The 18,345-nt window shown below is 40.0% G+C and overlaps 6 protein-coding genes across 6 annotated transcripts in view; 2 read left to right on the forward strand and 4 right to left on the reverse strand.

The window, feature by feature from the left end:
* Positions 1–18,345, forward strand: part of LOC103506680 (complex I intermediate-associated protein 30, mitochondrial) — a 29,350-nt gene that overhangs the window by 6,432 nt on the left and 4,573 nt on the right. The window lies entirely within an intron of this gene.
* Positions 1,151–18,345, reverse strand: part of LOC103506682 (OV-16 antigen-like) — a 39,047-nt gene continuing 21,852 nt past the window's right edge. Inside the window, exon 4 of the mRNA XM_026821667.1 lies at positions 1,151–1,246. Coding sequence (XP_026677468.1) covers positions 1,167–1,246 — 80 coding nt within the window. The 3' untranslated portion in view covers positions 1,151–1,166. The remainder of the gene's footprint in view (positions 1,247–18,345) is intronic.
* LOC113466350 (complex I intermediate-associated protein 30, mitochondrial-like) lies at positions 2,441–3,679 on the forward strand. The gene is made up of 2 exons (XM_026821669.1): positions 2,441–2,652; positions 3,006–3,679. The coding sequence occupies exons 1-2, from the start codon at positions 2,503–2,505 to the stop codon at positions 3,237–3,239; spliced, it is 384 nt and encodes a 127-aa protein (XP_026677470.1). The 5' UTR covers positions 2,441–2,502; the 3' UTR covers positions 3,240–3,679.
* Positions 4,214–6,021, reverse strand: LOC103506674. Its single transcript, XM_026821670.1, has 3 exons — positions 5,932–6,021; positions 5,015–5,181; positions 4,214–4,479 (listed from the first exon to the last, which is right to left on the reverse strand). The coding sequence occupies exons 2-3, from the start codon at positions 5,111–5,113 to the stop codon at positions 4,381–4,383; spliced, it is 198 nt and encodes a 65-aa protein (XP_026677471.1). The 5' UTR covers positions 5,114–5,181; positions 5,932–6,021; the 3' UTR covers positions 4,214–4,380.
* On the reverse strand, positions 8,490–17,169 carry LOC103506681 (venom acid phosphatase Acph-1-like). Its single transcript, XM_008471076.3, has 7 exons — positions 17,036–17,169; positions 16,459–16,646; positions 15,156–15,266; positions 14,277–14,522; positions 13,716–14,022; positions 13,120–13,418; positions 8,490–8,681 (listed from the first exon to the last, which is right to left on the reverse strand). The coding sequence occupies exons 1-7, from the start codon at positions 17,058–17,060 to the stop codon at positions 8,556–8,558; spliced, it is 1,302 nt and encodes a 433-aa protein (XP_008469298.2). The 5' UTR covers positions 17,061–17,169; the 3' UTR covers positions 8,490–8,555.
* On the reverse strand, positions 11,163–12,384 carry LOC103506672. The gene is made up of 2 exons (XM_008471066.2): positions 12,258–12,384; positions 11,163–11,761 (listed from the first exon to the last, which is right to left on the reverse strand). The coding sequence occupies exon 2, from the start codon at positions 11,748–11,750 to the stop codon at positions 11,370–11,372; it is 381 nt and encodes a 126-aa protein (XP_008469288.1). The 5' UTR covers positions 11,751–11,761; positions 12,258–12,384; the 3' UTR covers positions 11,163–11,369.

Here is an 18,345-nt window from a genome sequence, read left to right on the forward strand (position 1 = left end):
ATGGAAAGTCCGAGAACTGGTTCTTTAAGTTCTTTTCCCTTTGGTCTTCTGCCCGAGGCTTAATGCGCATTAAATTAACGCGCTATTTTGACGATCGTGCAAACGCGGCTTGAAATTTGAAAACTTCAGAATGGCGCGAAATTTTAAAATTTGACTTTCATCACTTTCCCCTTTCTTTTTTGTTTTTCTGTGAGAAACTTGGAATGGAAGGAATCCCAAAAGGATTGAAAACGGTGTAATTCTTGTATTTCTTGTTTTGTAGCAGAGAATTTTGTCAATTTTGTACATTACAGATTACAATCTCTACCTTTAATAGAGATGCTTGAAATCCTGCTGTGAAATGATGTGAGAAGGAAAAATCTACCAAACACCCAGGTCTGTTGTACCTGATGCTCAACAGGTATCAGGTAGACCTGACAAGTGGACCTGATCAGGTGTACCTGTCAGGTTGACCTGTGATAGTGAGTGGCTGGCCTTAGGTTGATGTGAGGAGGCAGAAAGCTTGTCGCTGATTGGAGGATAAAATCCCCGTCAGAACCTTAGAAGTTATACAATGTCTGTAAGGCGCCTCATTCCCAATTCCCGGTACAATACTTACTAATCGTCAACATCATGGGTTTCCTTAAAGTCGATCAGTTTAGGCTGTTTGTATAGAAGGTAGACATAGTAGGGTGCACCTGAGGAAGAAAACAGACAACATTATGGGCTTATGTCATAAAAAGAAAACTACGGAGATGCCAGATCGAAAATTCGAACAAAGATTCGGCCTGTTATCGGCAGTTGTCAGTACAATGTAAAGGTGTGGCCAAACATAGTCCACCGGCCTTGGATCGACATCTATTCACATTGATCTACGCCCGTCGACAATGTAAAGGTGTGGCCAAACATAGTCCACCGGCCGTGGATCGACATCTATTCACATTGATCTACGCCCGTCGACACACCTTTAGGGATATAACGGGGAACCAGAAAATTCTCCTCGGGCAATTTGTAGGGGTTAGATCCCGTCATTGTAATTTTCAAGTCTCTTTTACCGTACCTACTTGAAAATTATCTCGCTGACAGAGCACATCTTCTATTTTAGGAGGATAAAATCCCCGTCAGAACCTTAGAAGTTATACAATGTCTGTAAGGCGCCTCATTCCCAATTCCCGGTACAATACTTACTAATCGTCAACATCATGGGTTTCCTTAAAGTCGATCAGTTTAGGCTGTTTGTATAGAAGGTAGACATAGTAGGGTGCACCTGAGGAAAAAAACAGACAACATTATGGGCTTATGTCGTAAAAAGAAAACTACGGAGATGCCAGATCGAAAATTCGAACAGAGATTCGGCCTATTATCGGCAGTTGTCAGAACAATGTAAAGGTGTGGCCAAACATAGTCCACCGGCCGTGGATCGACATCTATTCACATTGATCTACGGCCGTCGACACACCTTTAGGGTTATGTCATAAAAAGAAAACTACGGAGATGCCAGATCGAAAATTCGAACAGAGATCTATATAAATAAAATTGTAGATTTGTCTGTACATTGCTTAGAATCGTGAAATTTTTAGTTATTCTTACTCCTTACCCGTCGACAATGTAAAGGTGTGGCCAAACATAGTCCACCGGCCGTGGATCGACATCTATTCACATTGATCTACGGCCGTCGACACACCTTTAGGGATACAACGGGGAACCAGAAAATTATCCTCAGGCAATTTGTAGGGGTTAGATCAAGGGAAAGCTGTGAAGCGAAACCCAGTCAAGAGCTATCACAACTATTGGGAAACTCCTCAGTTCCCTACCACGCATTGACGTTTTTCCAAAGGCTTAACCTGATACCTGATGAGCATGAGCACACACACTATCAGGTAGACCTGACAGGTACACCTAATCAGCTCCGCCTGTCAGGTCTACCTGATACCTGAGAGTGAGTGGCTGGCCAAAGGAATATTAATCATCTACCTAAAACAACAGTAACAAAAACAGCAGCACTTACCAAACCTGATGAGCATGAGCACACACACTATCAGGTAGACCTGACAGGTACACCTAATCAGCTCCGCCTGTCAGGTCTACCTGATATTCTATTTTAACTGATTGTAATGATAACAAATAACTAATAAAAAGAATGAGTCGTTTGTATCTTATGAAAATGATAGGATCGATAAATAAATCGAGGGCATCACTGCCAACCATTGGGCTCTGTTGCCCTCACAATGTGATGGGCGGATCTACGGACCAACCATTCAATGCAAACTCAGCCAAGGGAAAGCTGTGAAGCGAAACTCAGTCAAGAGCTATCACAACTATTGGGAAACTCCTCAGTTCCCTACCACGCATTGACGTTTTTCCAAAGGCTTAACCTGATACCTGATTCTATTTCATCACACCCACCACAATTTACCACCTGTTATGAAAATCATTCCAACAATTTATATCTATTTGCTCACCCCCACAATTTACCACCTGTTCTAGAAATCGTTCCAACGAGATACAACATATGAATGGCCCATGTACAACCACCTTGTGATAAAATGTAGAGGAGACGGGCGTTCCTATATGCTTAACTTGCATACGCCAGGCGATTTCGATGTTACTTGGGGAGATATGTTTACATACGCCCTGTATACGCGCGGCGGCCCTTACTGGCAAATTACTAAGGTAAGATAATAAGTTTTTATTATTATTATTTTAAGAGGTTTGATAGAGGGAACTGTAACTGCTATAAAGCCTTATCGTCCCTAAATCGAAGAGAAAAGGAAGACAGGATAGGAAAAAGCAAGCCGTTCCCAGAACAAACATTATCCCATCGGGATAAAATCCGCCCTGGGCGGGAATCGAACCCGCGACCTAGCGCTTACAAGGCAGACATGCTACCAATCAAGCTAACTAGGCTGGAAGATCATTTTTAATGTACCTTACTGGTAACATATGTATCAACATCTTGCATGCAGTATGATACACATGTATAACTTTCTTCTTCTTCTGTTTTATGTCTCTTTTTCTCCTTTCAGATTCCCTTCTCCAAGTTCTTCTTGCAAAGCAAGGGCCGAATCCAGGACATCCAAAATCCATTGGACACCGACCGAATCTCTTCCATAGGTCTGTCTCTAGTTGATCAAAACAACGGTCCGTTTCAGTTGGAATTGGACTACATCGGTATAGAATATGACCCGAATCACACCGAAGAGTTTGCATATGAAATGTACCTGTTTGAGAACGAAGTGCGAGGCATCGTGAACTGGTAAATGGATTTGTCCTTCAGATATAGCGCCAGCCCAGTTAGCTTGGTTGGTAGCGCGTCTGCCTTGTAAACGCTAGGTCGCAGGTTCGATTCCCGCCCGGGGCGATTTTTACCCTAGACGAATGAGGTTTGTTCTCGCAACGACTGGCTTTGTTCTACCCTGTCTTTCCTTCTCTCTTCGCTTGCGGGACGATAACACCTTTTAAAAGAAAAAAATCATGAAGTCCTTTTTTCACTTGAGACATCTGATGGAAATTTTGACAGAAAAAATAATAATAATAATAAATAAGAAAGCATGGGGAAAAGTTTCTAGAATATATTGGTATGTTTATATGTAATATGTACGTTAAAATATACATAGAATTTATTTTCCTGTTGATTGTACAATAGCAATAAATATGAAAGTAGAAATACCTACTCATTCGACCTATCAAGTATAATTTATTCATTGTATTCATTTCATCACAGCGCTAAGTAAGACCATCTTTTTCCGCCTTTCCTTGCCAAGCAGTAGTCAGTGAATTCGATTTCCAAAGCCAATAAAAATTTTCACTTGTAATTCGACAGTTAAAAAGCAACTCCTCGTGATTTTTGGGAGATCGGCCAAAAGCAACGTCTACACTATTATCATGCAATGTCGAAACGTCTCGTTGAAAAAGAAACGTTAAAACTTCTTTTTTAACCCACCAAAGGCTAAGGCTTTCCTACTTTTTATTCTGGCATAAAGGGTATTTTCTATTAGATATGGGTTTCATACGATATCGAAGTCTGCCCACCCTTAAGGACCCCTGCTGGATATGGGTTTCATAATATCGAAGCCTGCCCACACTTAAGGACCGCTGCTGTAAATGAAACACTCATAGAGCGTAGGTTATCGTACTTCACTTCTTTTCTTACTGCTACCCTCTGAGACCGAATTCATCAACTCTCAACTCAGAGATCTTTGGTTCAAATTTTCTTACCGAAATTTTACGTATAGGGGGATGCATGTAATCTACTCTGAAATAATACAAAAGCACAGGGCCTATTTTAGGAACGCTAGCAAAGAGATCAGGTCCAGGGGAAATATGAGTTCAGGTTTTCATCTTTGCTAAAGGAAATTCTGATATCATCCTCCTTCACTCCGCGGTTTCTGTTGGACGGGTTTAAGTTTGGTTTTCTTTGCCTTCAATATCCTGTAGGTGGATTTCCGGGCGTAGATATAGCTGATGGCCGAAGCTACAGTGGTAATGCTGGTTAGAGCCCTGAAAATAGATGAAAGACAAACTTTTAAACATGTACATATTGTACGGACAAATGTGGCTGGTCAAGTGTCAAAAATATCAAGTGACCCTGGACCAATGAGATATGAGAATCTTAAGGATCTTGTCTGTAGAATTATCTTCTAAACATGAAAAAAATTCTGCAGACAAATCGTAGAGTGTGTATCAGATTTGCATCTCCTTCTCCTTAAGATGAAAGACGAACTTTTAAACATGTACATATTGTATGGACAAATGTGACTGGTCAAGTGTCAAAAATATCAAGTGGCCCTGGACCAATGAGATATGAGAATCTTAGGGAACTTGTCTGTAGAATTATCTTCTAAACATGAAAAAAATTCTGCAGACAAATCGTAGAGTGTGTATCAGATTTGCATCTCCTTCTCCTTAGACACATTGGGTCAAGTAGATTGGAACACATCACATGCCTTCAAGCTTCAAGCACACTTCATTTGTCAAGGGTCTAGGTTTACCTTGCCCTTGGGATCAATTTAATTCGAAGAAAGCATCTCCTTACCACATAGCTTCCAGGACAGGTGTAGCTTCCGTAGTAAGATCTAACACTTTCACTCCCAGCGTCCCAAAAGTCAAGCATAGCTGTACAGATGTGTTGCATTTGGAAATGAACGTAGGTGCCAGTTGAGCAGTAACAAGGGTGACATCAAAATATCTGCTGAGTGTTCTCTGAAAATAAAAGCTATCATTATCAATTTATCACAGGGACATGACGTGTATTGCAGGATGTGGGCTTTGATTGGAGACTCATACCAATAAAATTGTTTAACGTTGGTGTTAGTCGACCGCGTCGATCGACGAGGTGAATCCATGTTGTCGAGCTATTGTACGGTTTCAGTCGACGTCAATCGACTGTGTGGACACAGCTTTAGAGTTTTTGCACCGCTAACTTACGTGACGATAACCGAAACGTAAGTTGACCAAAAAAGCGTTTCTGACCATGCACAGAAAAGAGTTCTTGCCAATTAACGTTCAAAAGTTCGTTGGGACGTTGAGTTTTTGTTAACAAACTCATCTATTTACTGATCATTCAGCTCTTGTATTTCTTTTCTTTACTTGTCACTTGAAATTAAACTAATAAAACGTAGGCTTGATTTAGTCTAAATAAAGCACCAGTTATACTTATAAATAAAGCACTACTTGTACCTACGTAGTACCTATCTGATATACCTTTTTTGCCAGAAAAAGGACTAAACTTACCTGCCTCGGTAGCGTAGTGGTCAAGACGCTCGCCTGGTAAACAGGAGGGCGTGGGTTCGATCCCAGCCGAGGCATGGAATTTTATCCTCATTTATTTGAGATTTTGACCACATAATAATGGAGCTCTAAGGGTTAGGTGGTAGAAAACGCCTCCGGCGTTAACCTCGCCTAGTGGTTACCTTCCACTCAAGAGTCTATTATTATTATTATGAACCTTACTGGTTTAGGGAGGGACACGTATCTCACATAAAATCCAGCTCCTACTAGTAGGAATCCTCAAGATTATCAGAGACCAGTGAGAGGTTATACTGAAACACAATGTATAGACATTAATGTCAGCCAACTGGTTAAGGTCCTGGTCCTGGGTTCAATGCCTACTTTGGTTGCATTCAGCCTGTGAGGACAACGGCATAGTAGGCAATTTTCAGATCAACCAGTGGCCAGAATGGGGCACAACCAAATGAAATTTTTTTTCGAGATAGAGTCCTATTCCGAGATGTAAAAGTACCCAAAAAGTGCATTGGCGCACTCAAAAAACTCCAAAACGGTCCCCTAAATCCCCTAAAATGTCGCTAAAAGGTTGCAAAAAAATAAAACGTTGAAACAGCCATGGTTTACGGCATGAACTGACGTCATCACGAACTGACACATGAACTGACGTCATCACGAAAAAAATGGCTGCCCCGCGAAAAATTATAGGGGCTCAACCAAATGGACAATTTTTTTCGAGATAGAGTCCCTATTCCGATGTAAAAGTACCCAAAAAGTGCATTGGGCGCACTCAAAAACGTTCCCAAAACGGTCCCTCTAAATCTCCTAAATGTCGCTCAAAAGGTCGCAAAAAAATTAACCGTTGAAAGCAGCCATGGTTTACGACCTCGCATGAACTGACGTCATCACGAAAAAATGGCTGCCCGCCGAAAATTTTGTGTGCGTTTCAAAATTCGAAAATTTCAAACGAAGATTTCTCCTCTTAAGGAAGCCTCAAATGAAGATTTTAAGCATTTCTATTGAAATCGCCGTGTTTCGAACTTCCTTTATCAGCGAAGAAAAAAAAAAAGTGGTTGAGCCCCATTACCTTTATAATTTGATGTAAAAAAAAGAAGTGAAAAATGGACATTGATTGCAAAGGAAGGACTTAGGAATGATGTTACGATATCCACTAAAGTTGTAAAAGGCTCTACTTTACCACAAATATTCCCTTGATTTTTAAACTTACTGGGTATAAGCTCAACATAGGTTAATGACAAGAATAGAGTGGCAATGAGCACTTTATCTGCCATTGGGTCCAAGAAACTTCCCAGCTTTGTTGACTGGTTTTTATAAGTGCGGGCAATCCAACCATCAAGCTGAAACACATCCCAACACATTTAAATGAATAGGGAAAATGCATTATTTATCAGTTATCACAAAAAGTAATAATAATGAATTTTATTGACTTGATATGAAAACAGTCAGGACAGTTCTTTCCCCTTGTTTCTTGTTTTTCTCCTAGGATCCTAGATCAAGTAAATAGGTAATATTTTTTATCAATAGTGGTTTGTAGTAGTAGCACAAGGAGAAGAGTTGCAAGACTGTAATAAGTCTAGGGAATGGATGATGCCTTTTGGGCTATTAAGTCTTTGTTTTGGTACAGCTTTTCCATTAGGTACTTTAAAGGAAAAATTCCCTTAAGGTTCTTACCCCATCAGTAATTCCAGCCACAACCACAAAGGCAAGAGCATAACTGTATTGGCCATGTATTATGAAGTAACCCAGAAGTGGTGACAAACATATTCGCGAGATACAAAGGAGGTTGGGTACTGTATAGATGTTTTCTTTCTGTCAAAAACACACAAGTAGAAATAAATATTAATGCCAGTGGCGTAGCGTGGTCTAAATTCAAGTGTAAGGCGTGTAGGGTACTAATTTCCATCATCCATGCTCTTCATGGATTGGCATAGTACATAGGTAATATGTAGATAACTTTTTTTATTCATACACTTTTTCGAATGTAGTTAACAGTGGCGTAGCGTGGTCTAAATTCAAGTGTAAGGCGTGTAGGGTACTAATTTCCATCATCCATGCTCTTCATGGATTGGCATAGACAAGTATAACTAGGTACCTACCTACCTTCCCAGTTCCACACTCGCCATAGTATGCCTGATAATCCTGACTAGGAAAATTGTTCAACTATAAAAAAAAAAATGTGTACTTTAAATACCCATAAACATTGCATGGAACGCACGGTTTAGGAGTTATAAGCAAAAAATGACAAAAGTTCGAAATTTCGGCCGTTTTCTGGCGGTTTTTCCGCCGCCAAATAATGTTCTCCCCTGAACTCTCGAGTTCTCAAATTTTTGGTACAGTCGACTCTCGATAATTCGAAATTGGAGGGACCTGACTATTATTTCGAATTATCGAGAGTTTCGATTTACCAAGATGTTCGAATTAGCGAGAGAGAAAAAATGAAAACTTCGAATTATCAAGAGATTTGAAAAGAATGAAAAGTGTTCATAATATGAACTTGTATTTATGAATGTTAGTTATTGTAGGTACATAATAATCACTTGCAGTCGAACTGAAAACTGAAACTAATGAAACACTGCACAGGCTACCTACACGCTTTAACAGTTTTTTTTTTAATCACTTGCAGTCGAACTGAAAACTGAAACTAATGAAACACTGCACAGGCTACCTACACGCTTTAACAGTTTTTTTTTTGTTTTTTCACTTGCAGTCGAACTGAAAACTGAAACTAATGAAACACTGCACAGGCTACCTACACGCTTTAACAGTTTTTTTTTTTTTTACTTTCCTTATTAAACTCTGATACAGGCCACAATTTCCAAAATATGAAAGGATCAAGAGAAAAACATAAGAGGAGGGAGAGCGCAGAGATCAACAAGTTTAAACTGGAAATTTCGAATTATCGAGTGTTTTTGGTAGACAAACTTCGAATTATAGAGTGTTTTTTTCTTGGTCCAATTCTTTTTACTTCGATTTATCGAGCGTACCAAAATGCATTGATTTTTTTCGAAATATCGAGAGTTTTCCAAGGGACCGGACAGTTGCTTCGATTTATCGAGAGTTTCGAATTATCGAAGGTTTGAATTATCCATACCAAAATAGATGTGGTTGGGTAAGTAATACCCTTTCATACATGTAGCGGTGTAAGGTGCCCTGCATAGTGTTCTTACTGTATTTTATCCCGACGCAGTGGGATTTTTATCCCTTTTCAGGGATTTTTCAGGTCTGACTGGGATAAAAATGAATTTAGGGATTTTAAGGGATTTTTAACAATTTTAAGTGATAATAATTTTTATTCATCTAATAAAAATACATTAATTATTTAAAGTCAATATTTAAGGGTATTTGAGTGAAATTTCGAGTGTATGGCCGCCATACACGCCTTATATGGACGCTACGCCACTGATTAATGCTAAGGTAACTAAGTACTAGAGACATGTTGAGCCGTTAATGTTATGTCTTTGTCCTCCATTACAACATTGAGGTTACCATTATTGTGATGACCAAGAAAGATGTTTTAAAGTTTTTTTTTTTCTTTTTTTTTTTCAATAGGTAGGTATTATGTTAAAACATTTGCAAAAGTATCAAGTTGTTTTATTTAAGTAGTGAGGGCCTGATGAAGACTTACTTCAATGACTTCCTCCATCTTCTCTTTCATTTTCACTTTTGTCTCCTTGATATCACTCAAAATTAATTTTCCTTGTGTCTTAATTTTAAGGCCAGTTGTTTTAATCTTCTCCTGCTTTGCATGTAACACATCTTTGTATTTCTGATGTGTGAATGAAGATTTCTTGTTGTATTTTGAACAATGGTGGATGTGATCATTTCCAAATTTATCACCATTGTTACTTTTGTTGCTAAAGTATGGTATGCATGCTAATGAGAAGTGATGATTTAAATGATTGTTCTGCTTCTTGAATAACCATTTAAATGGTCTTGATTTAATGTGATAATGGAAATATTTGAAACTGTAACATTGATGCAAACATTTTGGGTGATACAGTTTGAGACAAGAGATATACAGGGCCATTTCTGAAACAAATCAATATAGGAATGCAATAAATAAACAAAACAGAAAACAAGGGATTCTAAGGAACTAATACTTGGATTCAGGTCTACCATCTTGTGTTTCTGTTTGTTAATCTTAGTAATGCTCAGAGACAGACCATATTCAAATCAATTTAGGAATGCAATAAATAAACAAAACAGAAAACAAAAGATTCTAAGGAACTAATACTTGGATTCAGGTCTACCATCTTGTGTTTCTGTTTGTTAATCTTAGTAATGCTCAGAGACAGACCATATTTTGTTGTGAAATAAATAAATAAAAAAGACTATTTCTCAACAGGCTGTAGACAAGGGTTGGGTTGTGAGCTTGTAGGTGTAAGTATGCCCTTTTTTTAATGAGTTCAGTCCACTGAAGAAAATACATAGTGTCCACAAACATTTAATTCTCATCTTTATATGATAATGCTTTGAAAGTGCACTAGGAAATAACCTGTTTCACCTTGGTTGTTAACAAAGCTTTTTTTGAGGGTTGGGCTATTTATTTCATATTTTCATTTCTTGTTTATAAAGAAGAGGAACTGAAAAACCAAAAAGAACCTAACAGGAGCAATAGGAACACATTTCTAGCCAGGCCAAAATAAAACATCCCTAACTTACCTAGTTCTCCGACTTGTAGTTTTCCATCAAATCATTTTTTTTATTTCTAACATTACTAACATTAGTACTTGGAAGAAAATAGAAGCATGTGCCGATCAATTCAATTTCCTCTTTAAAGTCTTTTATAAATTAGGTAGGTGGGTGGGTATAATAATTATTGCCTGTAATTAATTTAAGAAAGGAATCCTTTATCTCTTATCAGTCTTATCTCTATTTCTAACATTACTAACATTAGTACTTGGAAGAAAACAGAAGCATGTGCCGATCAATTCAATTTCCTCTTTAAAGTCTTTGATAAATTAGGTAGGTGGGTGGGTATAATAATTATTGCCTGTAATTAATTTAAGAAAGGAATCCTTTATCTCTTATCAGTCTTATCTCTACTTCGTTTTATCAGTCCTAAGCTCCTGACTCCTGAGTCCATCACAAAACTCATGTTTAAAATAAAACCAATGTTGCCATATGAAAAATAAAATAGTCTGGGTTATGCGATGTTGCCAGAGTTCAGACCCAGAGGCGCATTAAGGTGCGTCCACAGTTTAGTCGACTGATTGAAAACGACATGACATCGATACCGCCTGACCGGCCTGACACACTTCCACATTACCTACGTATAAACTTTTTTTTTTTCAGGAGATTTGATAGAGGTTCCGAGAACGAAAGTTATCTCTTCAGGTTAAAATCCGCCCCGGGCGGGAATCGAACCCGCGGCCTAGCGCTTACAAGGCAGACGCGCTGCCAACCAAGCTAACTAGGCTGACCTATAAGCTTTATTTAGCCCATTAACGCCAAGCGTTATCTTAAGCTTAAGGTAACACTCTTACCTACTTGTCTAGGCTTTTGCCAATGCTAGAGGGCACGAGAAAAATATATTGATGCAACTGTATAGAAATTACCTAGTTCTGAACAATATTTCATTTTTATGTTTTATTAATTTTGGTTCAAAATAATGTCAATTCGCATTGAAATTGGGTTTTTTTCGGTTAATGCTGGGCGTACAGACTGTAAATGATAAGCCCGTTCGCGCATTTCTTGTAAGTCACCGAGTTGGGCTCACAGTCCGGCGTTTTGGTCAAATGCGAGACGTACACCAACTTCTCCGTATTGTTCACTTTAGTCAGAAACGAGCACACATTGGCTTGGTCACATTTGGGGTCTGTTCCACTGACGGTGTCGGCGTATGACTTGCAAACGGCGTCGACAGGTTGCGTGCTATTGGCACAGACCTTGACCTCTGTCTTGTTGCAAATGTTGAGAGCTTTCGGGTCGAGCAGTGCGGGCTGTTCGACTTCTGCTGGAGCTGAGTGGAAGGTGCAGAAGAGGCTGAGAGCCGCGATCAAACCGGTGGTACTGCGAGAGAACATGGTGGATGCTCCTGAAATACAAACACGTATAAAGATGAAACTGTACAGCCCCGCCCGTCCTTCCTTTATTATGACGATAGTAATTAAAAAGGTATAGTGGACGGGTTATTGTATTCGCTTCGGTGTCGTCCGTCTGTCACTCTGTCTGTCCCCATAGAAGGACTTATCCAAACCTGGTCGACCTATATATATCAAATTAAAGGTCTTTTTATCAGGAACACGAAAGTGGTTCAAATTTTGTCCAGAAAACCATAAAGCAAAAAAAAAAAAAAAAATTAAATCATTACATGAAAGTAAAATCATAAAATCAAATCAAGAATAATAATAAACTTAATATTAAACAAATTAGGTAGGTACAATCTGGTACATATATAGGTACCTACTGATTTTCTCTAATCACGATCGAATAAACTACGGGCTAAAAAATTCCCGGAGGGACGGGCCCAGCTGGTTTTTTACTTTCTATTACTACAGTATAGCGAGCTATACTAGTTTTTTTTTACTTACGATTACGATGTAGTTGGATGATTTGATTTCTAGTGCAAGTGGTTCAACTACCTACCGCTGAAAAAAGTAATGCAGAACTGTTGTTCCTGACAATACCCAGCTGGTTTTATACCTGGGCTGGTTAGAAGACAAAATCAATATTTGCCTTTTTTGCCATAAAATTTCAATCGATTTTTCCGAATCCCACTCGCTAAATAAAAAATGAAAATAGGATACTGGAGATAGATAGACATGTAGATAGAGATGTAGGTAGTGGAGTATCTTGAGATTTTCAGAAGGGAAGCTAAACTAATAACCCATTCACAGGAATTTGGGGGACACGGGAAGTGAAAAATGGACATTGATTGCAAAGGAAGGACTTAGGAATGATGTTACGATATCCACTAAAGTTGTAAAAGGCTCTACTAACAATATCTCGGGAACGGTATAAGCTAGAGACTTGAAATTTGGTATGTAGTTCACAAATGTGACAAGGATGCAACAGGTGATAGGGTATAGGTGAGTATCAATTTTGTCAAATTCTCAAATAAAAGAGGTTGAAATCCCTGGAACTCTAATCCGTGACCTCCTGATTACCCGTATCGAGCGCTTGATGAATGATCTAGGTATTAAGTTGTGTCCACACATGGTGGACGCCGTCGATCGATCGACGAAGTGAATCAAGAATCTATGTTGTCTAGGCAGTGTACGGTTTTACTCGACGTCCATCGATCGTCGGCGTCGACTATGTGTAGAAACAACTTTAGGGAAGTCTACATCCCTTAACCCTCCGTAGGGCGCAATTAATCAGTGAGATGAACTAACTACATTTTTGACTGACATGCAGCAACTATATCTAGTTTCAACTCGTTTCTATTAATACACAAACCTTCACGAAGTACTTCCGGTTGATGAAGTGCAGCTCTACGATGAGGGCCGATCCGTAGTTGGTTTCCATGATGTCCTCATTGGTGGGCGGTTTAGGGGCTTCCACGGGGTCAACGCATTCCTTCATAACGGCCTCTAAGTTGGACGCACCGAATTTTTCGGAGTATCTCAACGTGTGAAGGATCTTGAGGAGTGTCGAATCGTAGCCGGTCCAAATCTTCATCTTCATCTGTCGGTCGACCAAGTGGGACGTTTTCGAGGATAGGTCGTTGAAAATTTCCGTGAAAATGGGTCCTGCCAATGTGAAGAATCATGATGTAACGTTAGAAACCAGTGATCTCGTGACTGAGACATCTTACCCACCCGACCCTTACAATGTCAAAAGACCTTATGGCTACGCTTTCAAAATGTTCAAACCAGCGTACGTCCCTCCCTCCTTCCATCGCTTTGCCGTTGAAAATCTGGAAGGACAAAATACCTATACGTCGTTCACTCATATTCCCTGTACTCCTATAAGATCACACCACTTAAGCCCTATGTCACTGCAACCTGGTTAGATCTTTTGTGATCACGCGGTTGCAGAATAGGTACCTGCTTTGATTCGCTTCATCTTATCGTTGTAGAAGATTACTTGGTTGTAGAGCCCAGCCAACGCTTTCAACTTGGACGGGAACACCTGTTTGGTCCACTCGGGCATTTGTCGTCCGTTCTCAAACTCAATTCTCAGCGTTTGATACACCTCGTTAACTTCACGTAGGGTGGTGATATTCCGCCCAGTGTGGTAGGCGACATACTCGTAGATGTCCTTGTACTTGGCGTTGATGTCTGCCATTTCCCGACTCAGAACTTTGTTCAGCTCTTTCTCGTAGGGCGGACACGATTTACCGTCGTTGAAAATCTGGAAGGACAAAAGATACGCCATGCACTCATATTCCGCTGATTCCGCGAAAGAGTAAAAGAATGTTACCTGTGAGTAACGTACTTGAAGAGTTACCTGACGAGCTTAGAGAATCACCTTTCAAGAAGACAATCGATTAGACATTCCATATAATTCTTGTTTATGAAGTCTCTTTAACCCAACAATACCTAGGTCTTTGGTCCACACCTATTGCTTCTGATCAAGAAACTTACCAGGTCCTTAGCTTAGCTTACCAGGTCCTGACTCGAATCGAACGATTTGATGGGAATGGGCTGGAAGAACTTGCCGACATTGTCGTTCCAAATATTGACACCAGAGGGCGGATAAAGTCCTTGACTGATCAGCTGAGCGCTCATCAGACAGCGGTCAATATCGGGACTGTAGAATTTGATGTTCCCGTAGTAGTATTCTTCCTTGAGGAATCCGTTGTAACGGAGTCTCAAAGACTGGCCTAGGTAGTGCATCCGGTACTTTCCTTTCTGTCAACGAAGAGGGATGAAAAGAACAGGTGTTAAGTAGTAATGGGAATGAAAAGAAGTGATTGGAGACGTGATTTCATCCGTTTTCCGATTGAAACAGAAGATTGTCCTAGGGCAAGATGAAAGGGGTTCTGCACCAACCTAGTTAGCTTGAAGGACAGCCCTGGAGACATGATATCATCCGTTTTCCGATTGAAACAGAAGATTGTCCTAGGGCAAGATGAAAGGGGTTCTGCACCAACCTAGTTAGCTTGAAGGACAGCCCATCATCTGTTTTCCGATTGAAACAGAAGATTGTCCTAGGGCAAGATGAAAGGGGTTCTGCACCAACCTAGTTAGCTTGAAGGACAGCCCGTCTGCCTTATAAGCGCTAGGTCACGAATTCGATTCCCGCCCGGGGTGGATTTTATCCTAAATAGACAAGGTTCGTTCTCAGAACGGTTGGCTTTCTCCTGTCCTGTCTTTCTTCTCTCTTCGCTTTCGGGACGGTAAGACCCTAGCAGTTACGGCTCCCTCTGTCAAACCTTAAAAGGAAGGAAAGGGTTCTGAGAGCAATCTTTTTGTAGCCTTTGTCTATGAGGCCTTACGTCCCTCTCGGAATCTCAGTTAAGTATCTGCGACCAGTCAACTTACATTTCTAAGTTGTCCATGTCCATGGGGCATCCAGAAGGGGTCCTCATTCATGAAAGGATCATTCTCAAAGAATTCATCCTTGTCCTTGTAGCGATCTCCATGTCGAGCTACCTGCGGGAAAAGAGGATGTAAAGGTACGTTTGAGAAAGAAGAATAATAACCAAAGTTATTATACTGCTCTAATAGGACCCAAGCGTCCTTTTTTATCCCAGCAGTAGGCTAAACTTTTATCGTGGTTAAGTTCTCAAATAATGTTGAGGATAAAATTCTATACCTCGGCTGGGATCTGGGATTGAACTCACGCCCTCCTGATTACCAGACTGGCGTGTTCACCACTACACCACCACTCATTCTGGCAGGATAAACAAGATATACCTATTCTATTCTACACCACCGAGGCATCAGGTGAGATTCTAAGAAGCTTAACTCATTCTTTAGGGCTGCTTGCCCCTACACCTAAGCCTACATCAAATGTGAACAATTGGCTGATGTAGTGATGATATTCAAAAACACAATTTATCATTATTGGCACCTGCAGACAGATGCTATTACGTAGGTAAGCTCCATTATTGATCATCTTTTTCTGATCATCATTATCTACATACCTATTGACCATGAGACCAATTAGGTATACTCGTAGGTAATTAACTCATGAACTGTCACAGATGTCTTTTGTGTAGTTGTTGGTGTTGTTGATTTTGTTGTTCCTCAGACTCCTATGTTCCTATTGTAGACATTAATGGATGAGCATTGTCTATCAATTAAATTTCAATGATCGAATTTCTACTTCGGCTCCAAAGGTTTCGTCTTTTAATTTGAAGGGTTTGGGTTCGATTCCACAACATGAGATTTTAAGTCCTTCAGGGAAAAGGATTGAACATTAGGTAGATAGATATCAACACAGAGAACCTAGTATACGTCTGTTTAACTCAAAGGGCCAAGCGTGAATGGCCGACCCAGTTGTCTCGAAGTAAGTGGTCACATTCCTTGGCGGGCGATACACTCTCCGACTGTCGGACAGATCCAGGTCTGTCATACCAACGGACCGTGTGTGACGGAAAAAAACTTCCAATATCTTCAGACCGACTGAGAGACCTCAAGTCGGAAGCTTTTTCCGCCACACACATTCTAGCGGTCTGACATGCCCAGGTCTGTCCGACAGTTACAGCGTGTGTGGCCGGTCTAAGGCTGGATGTTACTCCTGAGCAAAGTGGCTTCAAGGTGTGTCCACACATAGTCGACCGGCCGTCGATCGATGTCGTCAGGTCTACCTAATAGTGAGTGGCTGACCGAGTCAACTTACAATAGCAACATACTGCAGGGTATTCACGCTGGTGCCATCTGGGTCAGCTTTGGGAGCCGCAGTTGTTGGCAATTCCAAAAGGATGGGAACGATTTCAGCAGAACTTTCGGTTGTCTTCGGTTGCTCCCCTGCAGGAACGTCAGCGTAGGTCATCCTTAACAGGACTACCAGTAGCAGGAGACGCCCTCCTGGGGGAGAGAGAGAGAGAGAGAATTGGATTTAATCCTGAGGTTTTTGCCAGTCAAGTTAGTTTGGTTGGTATCGCGTCAGATTCGATTCCCGCCCGGGGCGGACTTTATCCTGAACGGATAAGGTTCGTTCTCGGAACGGCTGGCTTTCTCCTATCCTGTCTTCCTTTTCTCTTCTATTTCGGGACTATTAGACCTCGGTTGTTACAGTTCCCTCTAAAACAAAACCTCTTAAAAAGTAAATAAAGAAAAGGAAAAACCAAATAAATTATATTATGTGGGTACGTGCCAGTACCTACCAATAACCTACTTAAAATGTAGTAGGTTATACCTAGGCATAGGTACTTATCTACGTCTTTATGAACTCTTGGATAAAAAGTTATACTTACTACTTGGGATCCCAATACTTTCCATGACGAATGAGAATGGCAATTTTTTCCAAGCAATACTGTTGGAAAAATGGCTAAAGGCAGCTAGGCCATTTCAACAGCGTGTAGAATTTGTAGGTACTTGGTTATGATAATGGTTGCAAGTCTGTGTAAATAACAAGGTGTCTAATTACCTATTTGAATACCTGGTAACACTTTACCTTTCATATTGACAGTAATGGTTTTATTGGTGTCATTAAAATAAGTAGTAGGTACCTACATATTTAAATTAATATTACATTGAAAAATACGTTTGCTCAATATTTTAATATTTTTCAGGTACCTATTTCAACATTTTTTTTTCTTTTCTAGGTACCTAAAGGTAATTTATTTTTTAAACCTACCTCCCTGTCTGCCTCTCAATAGCGTGGGTACCTTCTACCTAATATGTAATATACGAGTAAGTAGGAATATAGGTAAGTACCTACATTTTAATACGTTTGAATTAATATTGCTTCTCACAAGTTTATGATAAATAACACAATTTTCATTACCTATCACCTTATTGCTTATTGTGGCACCTATTTTCAAGTCGATTAACTATTTAACAAACGAAAGGCACGAACTCCCCATCAAAAATTAGTATACCTACCATTATTTTGTTGTCATTACTGAGTAGGTAGGTACAAGATACCGTCTGTTTTCCATCCTTTACTCTGATACCTACTGCGATCCAGCAACGGATGTACTGATGTAGGTACAATAAAAGTGTACCTACATTACATAATAAAGACGAAAACTCCAATTATTTGTATGAATGCCTGGTATTTCACGAGCTATGCAATGTGCAAAGCAAAAAGTACAAATGCCCCAACGCAACCCATAGATACCTACCTATGTAGGTATTGTAGGTGCAATGAGCAAATGATTTGGAAGTGCCTGTGTCCAATATCCAAATTGGACAAAATGTTTGGAAGTTAAAATCGGTGAAGAAAACCAAACCAAATCATTTGAGCATTTTTCTCAATATTTTAAGCTAGGTATTGGTAGAATGAAAGTATAAAATTTGTAGTTGAACCAAATTTGTCGACAAGGTATTTTCAACAGTGCATTTTCTCGTTCGAGCCACCTGAAGCTGTACCGAAGTAACATCGAACCCGCGGCCTAGCGCTTACAAGGCAGACGCGCTACCAACTAAGCTAACTAGGCTGGCTTGACAAAAACACTTTTGTTTCCCTTTGGTAAATACCTAAATGAGTCACTCTGACAGTCAGTCATGTGTCCCCTCTGTGAACCACTTACCCATTTATTAGAGGGAACCCATTTTTTAG

This window comes from Diaphorina citri, unplaced genomic scaffold, assembly GCF_000475195.1.
Source record: "Diaphorina citri unplaced genomic scaffold, Diaci psyllid genome assembly version 1.1 scaffold254, whole genome shotgun sequence".
Lineage (NCBI taxonomy): Eukaryota > Metazoa > Arthropoda > Insecta > Hemiptera > Psyllidae > Diaphorina > Diaphorina citri.